This window comes from Phoca vitulina, unplaced genomic scaffold (assembly GCF_004348235.1).
Source record: "Phoca vitulina isolate PV1807 unplaced genomic scaffold, GSC_HSeal_1.0 scaffold40, whole genome shotgun sequence".
NCBI classification, from domain to species: Eukaryota; Metazoa; Chordata; class Mammalia; order Carnivora; family Phocidae; genus Phoca; species Phoca vitulina.
Genome location: NW_022589743.1, coordinates 16603088 through 16614022, shown reverse-complemented (window position 1 = coordinate 16614022; position 10935 = coordinate 16603088). Strand labels below are relative to the sequence as shown.

The 10935-nt window shown below is 38.5% G+C and overlaps 1 protein-coding gene across 2 annotated transcripts in view; it reads right to left on the bottom strand.

Moving 5' to 3' along the window:
* CCT6B (chaperonin containing TCP1 subunit 6B) overlaps positions 1-10935 on the bottom strand; it is a 33564-nt gene that overhangs the window by 16605 nt on the left and 6024 nt on the right. The window contains exons 4-8 of one of the 2 annotated variants that reach the window (XM_032429206.1): positions 10288-10461; positions 8819-8922; positions 4061-4171; positions 3559-3718; positions 1003-1085 (exon numbers count right to left, since the gene is read on the bottom strand). In XM_032429206.1, the coding sequence (XP_032285097.1) occupies positions 1003-1085; positions 3559-3718; positions 4061-4171; positions 8819-8922; positions 10288-10461 (632 nt within the window). The remainder of the gene's footprint in view (positions 1-1002; positions 1086-3558; positions 3719-4060; positions 4172-8818; positions 8923-10287; positions 10462-10935) is intronic. The other variant, XM_032429205.1, reaches the window with a different exon arrangement.

Here is a 10935-nt window from a genome sequence, read left to right as displayed (position 1 = left end):
TATGGTAGCTCTATTTTCAACTTTTTGAGGAACCTCCATACTGTTTTCCAGAGTGGCTGCACCAGCTTGCATTCCCACCAACAGTGGAGGAGGGTTCCCCTTTCTCCGCATCCCCGCCAACATCTGTCATTTCCTGACTTGTTAATTTTAGCTATTCTGACTGGTGTGAGGTGGTATCTCATTGAGGTTTTGATTTGGATTTCCCTGATGCCGAGCGATATTGAACACTTTTTCATGTGTCTGTTGGCCATTTGGATGTCTTTAAAGACTTAATTTCTTAAAGGGGAAAAGATATCTAACATAGAAGACTGCATTGTCGCTGTGTTGTATTGTTTTTTTTGTTTTGTTTTGTTTTTTATTTGAGAGAGAGAGAGAGTGAGAGAGAGCATGAGAGGAGAGAGGGTCAGAGGGAGAAGCAGACTCCCCACTGAGCAGGGAGCCAGATGCGGGACCTAATCCAGGGACTCCGGGATCATGACCTGAGCTGAAGGCAGTCGCTTAACCGACTGAGCCACCTAGGCGCCCTGTGTTGTATTGTTTTTAAAATCTGTTTTAAGAAGGGGCACCTGGGTGGCTCAGTCGGTTAAGTGGCTGCCTTCAGTTCAGGTCATGATCCCAGGTCCTGGGATTGAGTCCCATATAGGGCTCCCTGCTCAGTGGGGAGTCTGCTTCTCCCTCTGCCCCTCCCCACTGCTCATGCTCTCTCTCTCTCAAATAAATAAATAAAATCTTAAAAAAAAAAATCCTCAGTGCTCTGCCCATTCATCCTTTAAAAAAAATGTTTTAAGATAAAAACCTTCTTTGTACTTCAACAAAGTTCTGAGGTAGGTTAACAGTCTTGATTTTTGATACTTCCATTATTTATTGAAATTAAAAACAACATTTGGAATCTGTATGCTATTTTGCTCAACAATGTTTACATATAAGCTAAAAGGAATACCATGGGATCATTTCAATTTAATCTGTTAAAAAAACAGGATACATAATAATCGGCAAGCTCACCTTTCCATATTTCTTCTTTTTGCTCTGCGAAGAGCTACTATGCCATGTTTTGCAAGAGCATCTAAGGAAAATGGATCAATTCCCTAAAATCAAATTAGCATAAAAGTTATAAGCACATCTTAAGCCAGTAGTTCTCAAACTTTCTGATCTCAGCACTGCTTTACATTCTTAAAAATTATTAAGAACCCAAAAAAGCTTTTGTTTATCTGACCTGTATCTATAATATTTGTCATATTATAAATTAAAATTGAGAAATTTTTAAAATATTAATCCATTCAAAATAATAAACCCATTTTATGTTAACATAAATAACATCTTTTTTTTTTAAGATTTATTTATTTGACATAGAGAGACACAGCAAGAGAGGGAACACAAGCAGGGGGAGTGGGACAGGGAGAAGCAGGCTTCCCGCGGAGCAAGAAGCCCAATGCGGGGCTCCATCCCAGGACCCTGGGATCATGACCTGAACCGAAGGCAGACGCTTAACGACTGAGCCACCCAGGCGCCCCCTTAAATAATATCTTTTAAGTGAAAATTTACTATACCTTCCTAAACAAAAAAATGTATAGCTTAAAGTAATGGTACTGTTTCACATTTCTGATATCTTTTTAATGTCTGTCTTAATAGAAGACATCTAGATTCTCATACCTGCTTCTGCATTCAATTTGGTGTGATATGTTGTTTGGGTTAAAGTATATTAAAACTTGGACTCAAACAAATATGTATTGGAAAATGGATGAATAGTTTAATAGTATTTTCAGATAAATGTGGATATTCTTCTTTGATACTATATCAAAACTGAATAAATGATAGTTTCTTAAAGGTTAGTGTCAATGTGAAATATAGAACCTATCAATAAACTTTTCATACTCTTTCATATTAAAATCCATTTGCCTATCTTACACTTTGAATGTATATTTACCCATGCATGACTTTGTTAAATCATACATTTTTTTAGTCATTTAGAAAACAGTGGTTCACTATGTTAAGCAGAGCTTCCAAATGTTGATACATTTCATGGGTATACAATATCAAAAATATCACATTTGCTAATATCACCACTAATATTATCAGAAAAGTCCCTTAAGCATTAGAAAGTGGTCAAGTTCACAGCAGCAGATACAAGTTTTCCAAAATTTTAATTTTGGCTTGAAAGCTCAAATTTATTGGCAACAAATACTGTCAGTTGTTTTCCTTGGAAGTGACAGAACCACTCCTTCCTTTTTGAGAAAAGCCTGCCAAATACCCATGTCTAAATAATTTTCTGTCAGTTATTCTTCTTTTTTTTTAAAGTAATCACTTTGCCCAAAATGGGGCTTGCACCCACAACCCCAAGATCAAGAGTTACATGCTCTACTGACTGAGCCAGCCAGGCGCCCCTGCCAGTTATTCTTCAAAGTAAAAATGGCAGTTCATGAAAAAAGTGGCTAGTTCAGTTTGCAGCTCAATTATACAAGAATTTTCCCTCAAAACAACCATATTTAAAAAAAATTTTTTTGAGTGATCATGAGCTGGGGGGCGGTGCATGGGGGCCGGGGGGGTGGGCACTGGGGTGGGCAGAGGGAGAGGAAAGAGAGAATCCCAAGCAGACTCCATGTTCAGCTCAGCACAGAGCCTGACATGGGGCTCGATCTCACAACCATGAGATCATGATCTGAGCCAAAAACAAGAGTGGGACGCTTAACAAACTGAGCTACCCAGATGCCCCCAAGACAACCATATTTTGATATGCAGATTTCACACTCTGTCACACAGCATTATAAAAGGATGCATATTTAATCAAAATTTAATTAATAAGTTTTACCACTTCAAGATATTCTCCAGTGAGGGGGTTGCCTGGGTGGCTCAGTCAGTTGGGCGTCTGACTCTTGATTTCAGCTCAGGTCATGATCTCATGGTCATGGGATTGAGCCCCATGTCGGGCTCCACACTCGGTAGCCAGCCTACTTGGGATTCTCCCTCTCCCTCTGCCCCTCCCCCCGTTCACATGCACACTCTCTCTCAAATAAATAAATCTTTAAAAAAAAAAGAGGGGGCGCCTGGGTGGCTCAGTTGGTTAAGCCACTGCCTTCGGCTCAGGTGATGATCCTGGAGTCCCTGGATCGAGTCCCGCATCGGGCTCCCTGCTCGGCAGGGAGTCTGCTTCTCCCTCTGACCCTCCCCCCTCGCATGTGCTCTCTCTCATTCTCTCTCTCTCAAATAAATAAATAAAATCTTAAAAAAAAAAAAAAAGATATTTTCAAATGAAACTGCCTTTTTTTTTAAACTGCAAGTGTGTGATAGTGTGGCAATAAAGAATATAATGACTAATAGTACAGTTTGGCATTACTGCTTTGATTTGTACTGAGGTTATCAGCAGCTTTACCTAGCACTACTTTCGCATGATCATTGCAAATGTGGACACAATGTCAAAGGCATTATTATGATTATGAAAATAATTCTAACCTCAAAGACTCCCTGAAATGGTCTTTAGGACTCCTAGGAATCCACAGACCACACTGCAAGAAATGCTGAAAAACATTTACAAATAGTTAAAATCTGAACTTTCTTTCTCACCTTTTGATTAATGACAACAAATCCTTTATTGGACTGAGCACAGACTCTGTCTTTCAGGTCTATTATTTTTTGTACTCTATCTTCAATAAATTTTCTTTCAGCTTTTACCAATTTCTCTTTCTCTTCAGCAGTCTTATAAAAGAAACCAGAGCTCACCTCTCTGAAAGATTAATAAAAACAAGCTAGTAAAGAGAGAAGAAAAAGGAGGGAAAGGTAGGAGTTTACACTAAACATTTGGGAGGGAAGAAAGAGATTAAAAAACACTTTTAGGGAGCACCTGGGTGGCTTAGTTGGTTAAGCGTCCCACCCTTAATTTTGGCTCAGATCATGATCTCAGGGTCATGAGATAGAGCCCTGTGCGTGCTTAAGATTCATTCCCTCTCTCTCTCTCTCTTTCTCTCTCTCTGCCCTTCCCCCACCTCTCTTTCTCGAAATCAATTAAAATTAAAAACACTTTTAGAAAATATAATTTCAAAATTTACAAAGAGTAACTGCCACATACGTTTTTTCATATTCTAGTGACACATTGCAAGTAAGGATAAATGCATCTTCCACTCGCTTCTTCATATCTGGATGACGTGCACCATGATCCAAAACTAATCCTCTGATCAATCTATTAAAAATATGTAATGTTTCTTACTTGGAATATACACTCTAAATTTATTATAAAATAAGGATTGTATTCTTAAAATGTTAACAGATCGGACACACATTGTTTCCTTGCACCAACTTTAAGCCTAACAGATAATTAGTAAAATTGGAAAAGAAAATCTACTTCAATGCAATTTCATTGAAGTCACAATGAAAAGTCAACCCAGAATTATTCTCTAAATTATGTGGCTCAAACACATGACACAGCTGGTCAAGTAATGAAAGGTAGGCACACAATGAGTTTCTTAGGAACATTTGTTCAAAATAATTATATGGAACAACCAAAAACTGTTAACCTAAATGTCTAACAATAGGGCATTGTAAAGCAAATAAATGACCCAACTATTTGGTGGTCATGAAAACTATATAATGACAGGGAAAATTATTTACAGAGGTAGCTGATAAACACAGAACAACAAACTACCTATAAAGCATGATTATAACTATTCTTTTAAAAAATAAGCACCTTGGTATTAACAAGAAAAAAATGAAAGGAACCTAGAGTAAAGTTATGCTTGGGCAGTAGGAATACAGATAATTTGGGGGTGGGAGAGGCTTTTTTCCTGTTTTCCAAATTTTCTTTCAAGAGTAAATATTTTTATAACATTTAAAACTTCATTTATATCCAATTAGGGAATGGTATTTCTACTTATGAATCTTTTATAGCCAGGATTTGTTCTACATTAAAGTAAAGAAATGATTTTTTAAATAAACATGATTATAAGGAAGTTTTCAAAATTTTAATCTAACTACAAAATTTAATCTAATCACTCCAACTTCTAACTGAAAATGAAGATATTTAGGAAGAAACAAGCTAATGATATGTTCAATATTCATCACTCTTCAAGTCTCCACTCTTTCCCTCTCTCGCTCTCAGCAAATGACCTTGCTGCTTTGAGAAAATACAAACACTGTCCCATCACTACCTCCACCAATCCACCTGCACTTGAACCTAAACCTCTATTCCTATGAATGCACTGTCCATGCTCCTCTGCATGTGTGTACTCTACTCCATTTCTCCTCTCTGCTCCAGCATTGCCCCCATCCCCCTACTGCCATCAATTCCTCCTGCCTCCAGGAACATTCTCGTCAGGAAACAGACTTGCCATGATAATTCCCATCTTTAAAACAAAGAATGCTTCTCCTTCAAGTCCCTTCCCATACTCCTTTCTAGCAACTGCCCCATTTCTCTGCTAACCTTGGAGTGGTGTAAGCTTGCATCCTCACTTCTTCCCTAACCCTTCTCTCTGAAGCCCACCTTCAGTCTGACTTTCATACCCACTCCTTTATTGAATCAGTTCTCATTAAAGCCACCAAAAACATTAAATGCTTTCCATATCTAATGGTCAATTTTCAATCCACAACTTGTTCAAAGTTTCAGCAGCATATGACATAGTTGATTACTCTCCCTTTGAAACATTTTCCTATCTTAGCTTCTGGGCCACTACCTTCTCCTGGTTTTCCTCCTACCAGTGACCACTCCTCTTCAGTCTCCTGTGATAAATCCTCCTCGTCTACTCAATTTCTAAACATCAGAGTTTCCAGGGCTCAACTTTAAACATCCTCTTTTTTTTTTTTTAAGATTTTATTTATTTTGAGAGAGCGAGTGAGCGAGAGAACACGAGCAGGAGGAGGGGTAGAGGGACAGTAAACTTTCTCTTCTATCTATATTCACCTCCCAGATGATCTCATTACCTCTCACAGGCTTTAAGTCACCTATGCACGGATAACTCCCAAATATATTTCCAGATCAGACCTCTGTTCTAAACTCCAGACACACCTCTCCAACTCCCGACTCAGCATCTCCACATGGATGCCTAATAGGCATCTAAAACATAACATTTCCCAAACTAAACTCTTGATTTATTTCCCCAAATCTTTTCCTCCCAGTCTTTTCCATCCCAAGAAATGGGACTTCTGCTTTTCCAGCTGCTCCACGCAAAAACCCAGGAGACATCCTTCCTCTTTATCTGTCACATTCTACGTTGAACCATCAATAGATCCTATTTCTCCTTCTTCTAAGTATACCCTGATCTAAACTGTTTTCATCCCTCACCTGAATTACAACAGATTCCTGACTGGCCTCCGGCTTCTGCCCTTGCACTGGGATGTGCCCTGCTCCACAGTGCATTCTCCCCACAACAACCAGAGAGATCCTTCAAATATCAATCAAGAACTGCTTTGCCTTCAGCAATGGCAGACTAATTTGGACCAAACTTACCACCAAAAGTAACTAAGAATTCTGGGTTAAAAACAAAAACCCTGGGGCACCTGGGTGGCTCAGTCAGTTAAGCATCCGACTCAAGATTTCAGCTCAGGTCATCATCTTAGGGTTTTGAGATTGAGTCCTGCATCAGGCTCCATGCTGGGCGTGGAGCCTACTTAAGATCTTTCTCCTTCTCCCTCTGCACCCCACCCCCACTGGCTCGTGTGCACACACACACACACACACACACTCTCTCTCTCTCTCTCAAAAAAAAAAAAAAAAAGGCCCAACAAAAAAACAACCTTAAAAACAGTAAAGAAAACATGAACTCCAAGGGGTAAGAAAAGAACTGCAGGTACTCTTATCCTAAAGTCATTAGACAATTCAGGAAAATTTGAACTTTGTTTTCAACAACCTCACAATGAGAAGGGGACAGAATTAAAAGCTTGGGGCTCATCCAAGGTAGAAGGTCTAATAGGAGACACTTTTCCCAGTAAGTAGGAACCCCAAAGGGGAACATACTCAGGGTATAAACCAGAAGGATGAACTAGAAGCAATCAGCCCTTATACCCAACAGCAGTCAGAATTAACTGGAAAGGAGAGCCTGGGTGGCTCAGTTGGTTAAGCAGCTGACTCTTGATTTCAGCTCAGGTCCTGATCTCAGGGTCCTGGGATAGAGCCCTGCATCGGGCTCCACACTCAGCAGGGAGTCTGCTTAAGGATTCTGTCTCTCCCTCTCCCTCCTCCCCTCCCCCCACTCACATGTGTGCTCTCTCTAAAATAAATAAATAAATTTTTAGAAAAAAAAAGAATTAGCTGGATATTAAAAACAAACAAACAAACAAAAAGCCCTCAAGCTGTGGATTTAATTTAAAGTATTCCCTGGGGTGCCTGGGTGGCTCAGTTGGCTAAGCGCCTGGACTCTTAATCTCAGCTCAGGCCCTGATCTCAGGGTCATGAGTTCAAGCCCCACATTGAGCTCCATGCTGGGCATGGAGAGTCTTAAAAATAATAATAATAAAAAATAAAAAATAAAGTATTCCCTTGGCTCCTTGCAGAAGCAAATTCAAATTCTCTGTGCAAAAATGGACCTTCATCCTAGGTCTCAAATTATTTCTACAAATACTTTTTTCAAACACAATGAATGGCACATATAGAAACAAAACACAGAGAGAACCAGCAAAATATAATAAACACCAGAAATAGACAAGCCAAAACTTCAAATATTGTAATTATCAGATATGAACTATATGTTTAAAAACATATAAGGCAGGTTTATAAAGATCTGCAGGGAATAGGACGCCATAAAAAGTGCCATGGCAGATTTAAGAAAAACCAAATAAAACTTCAAGAAATAGGTAAATAAAGATGCCCACAAACACACACATATATATTAAAATAAATGAGAAAGTATTTTCAAATGAAATAATGATACCTGGATTGGCTTCAAAATAATCCAGGTTTGGGGCAAGGAGGAGGGAGGAAAAAGGAGCATATAAGGGAAATAAAAGGAAAAATAAGACAGGCCGTATGTTGAAAATTGATGAAGATGAGTGACAGGTATATAGGAGTTCACTATTCTTTTCTCTCTACTTTTAGATATGTTTAGAATTTTCCATAATAGAAAGTTTAAAATTCATTAAGTCCAAAATCAACAAGATGCTACAAACTCTGAGGACATACATATTCAGACAACTGTCTGGCTTTCTTTCCTCTCCGACTTCATGTCCTACTCCTTTTTCCTCTTCCTATGCTTCAGGCACACAAACACCCCAGCATACTTGTGCCTCAGGGCCTTTTCAACCATTATTCCTTGGCTTCGAACATTCTTCCCCCAGATACGCACAAGGCTAGCTCCCTTATTTCTTCAGATACTCCTTAGTTCTCTAGCTTCCTATAACAAGGACCTTCCCTGAACATTCTAAAATCAGACACATGCTCTCACATAGTCACTCTATCTTCTTCAAGCTTTTATTAGCACTTATGTATTTATTACCTCCCTCAACTAGAAAATAATCTTCTTGGAGAAAGAAATTGTTTTTGTTTACTCTTCATGACTGGCTCGGGTAAGTATTCAACTAATATATGTTTTGCTTGTTTGTTTGTTTATTTGACAGAGAGAGACACAGCGAGAGAGGGAACACAAGCAGGGCGAGTGGGAGAGGGAGAAGCAGGCCTCCCCACTGAGCAGGGAGCCCGATGCGGGGCTCGATCCCAGGACCCCAGGATCATGACCTGAGCAGAAGGCAGACGTTTAACAACTGAGCCACCCAGGCGCCCTCAATTAATATATGTTGAATTAATAGACTGATGTTGAATAAAAGTAAGGAAATTAATGAAAAAACATCTGAACTAAACCAAATATTCCAGAATCTATGTATTATCAAAGTTTATGTAATTTACTTTGTATCTGTTTCTGATTTATGCTTCATCTCCATGATTTCTACCATGAAGAGATCAATAGGATAACCTGGTCTTCTAACAGCCAAAACAGAATCCACAACAGCCTGAAAGAGAAGCAAATGAGAACAGTGAATTATTGTTCTACTAAAAGAAACCACTGGCCCAAGTAATCACCAGACTAAACAGATAAAGGGCTTCAGGCCTCAAAATACAGGGCAAGGCCAAAAAAGGGCCACTTTGTCACGGACACCAGTAATAACCAATGCCAATGACTACCTTAGAACCTAAAGGAACTTCAGAGATCATCAGGCCCAAATCCTTCATTTTACAGATAAGTAAACTCCAATAAAAGTTTAAGAAGTTACAGTCTTAGGGGCACCTGGGTGGCTCAGTTGGTAAAACATCCAACTCCAGGACTAGAATTCAGTTATCTTCGAATGCCAAGCTACTACTCTTTCTACTACCAACACTACTCAAACTTTTCCACCGAAGAACTCATTAATGGAAAAGAAGGAAATGTAATGTAAGTTAAGAGCTAAAATTTGCTGGCTATACCAACATGAAATTTCTTAAGTTTTGTGTTTTATCATGAAAAGTTTCCACATCATGCCATAATATACATGTTTGTTTTAATGTGAAAGTAATGTTTTTCCCCAAAACTGCAAAGTAAAATTGACACTCTAGAAAAACATGTCTCACTTATTCTGCCACATATCCCCAGGGATATACAATTTGAGAAACATGGTACAATACATCCTATTGCTTATCTCAGAAAGTAATATGAAAACAACTAATTACAGAAACTAAGTGCTACAGTATAACCATCCTAAAATATAAATAAAGCAAAAAAACTATACCTTAGAAAACTTTATCTGAGAAAACATGATATTTGGTTTTGGAGCCTAATAGGGAATAATGACAAAAACCACTGGATAATGAGAATATCAGTGTTTCTAGAACTCCAAAAGAGAATGGGGGCCTAGCCAGATAACATGAAGATTCTGGGTCACTTGATACATGTACTCCAACAGGAGAAAATACTGCAGTCTTTATTTGAACTCTGTTGAGTAAGAAATTGTCTGATCTTAATCTGATTTGCCAAGTAGGTTTTCCTAGTGGTAAGGGGAATCGACCAGAAACAACTCAGGTGTTCCGTCCATTTGGACCAGTTTAAGAGACCAGTACGTCACCCCAATGGCAACCACAAGGGATGATCCAAAGGCAGCCAAGCCCCTCCTAACTTTCATGGTAACTTAAAAGAAGGTTTAATATGACACTTTTGAAAAAATTACACATATTGTTCTGACCAATCAAGTCTAGTCTCTAAGTAAGTCTATAAATGTCTGTCTTCCATATTTTATTTCACGTTCAAAAGAACCACGTGGCGGTTGATTATCTTATAGAAAAAAGAAAAATATCATCATGCATTAGTCTATACTCATTCTGAATGCAAAAGTTTAGTCACATACCTCTATTAACACATCAGCCAATTCAGCATGAACTTTAGTTTGTAGAGATGTTCTAGCCACATCTAAGAGGATTTCTCTTTTCATCTCTTTGTTAATTTTAACTTCTTCCAAAACTTCAAGTGCTTTTATCTTTGCAGCTTCAAATCCCTCAGCTATTATTCTAGGATGCAGGCCCTATTACATCAACATAAAACTAAAAATTATAAAGTAAGTCATCCAAAGTAAAAGTAACCATCTTCTCCTATTAACAGGTATATCCAGAAAAAGTAATATTACCCACATCAATGCCACTAAATATGTATACGTATATAATTTATAAAAGTAATTTTTCAGTGCTTCATATTTATTTTTTTAAAGATTTTTATTTTACTTATTTGTCAGAGAGACAGCGAGAGAGCACAAGCAGAGGGAGACACAGGCTCCCCGTTGAGCAAGGAGCCCAATGTGGGACTCAATCCCAGGACCCTGGGATCATGACCTGAGCCAAAGGCAGATGCTTAACCAACTGAGCCACCCAGGCATCCCATCAGTGCTTCATATTTAAAACAATCTCAAACTTACAGAAAAATTGTAAGTCCAGTACAAAAAACTACAAAAGTCTTCTTTATTTCCAAAAATTAGGACACATTGTCATGTGGTACTCTTCTG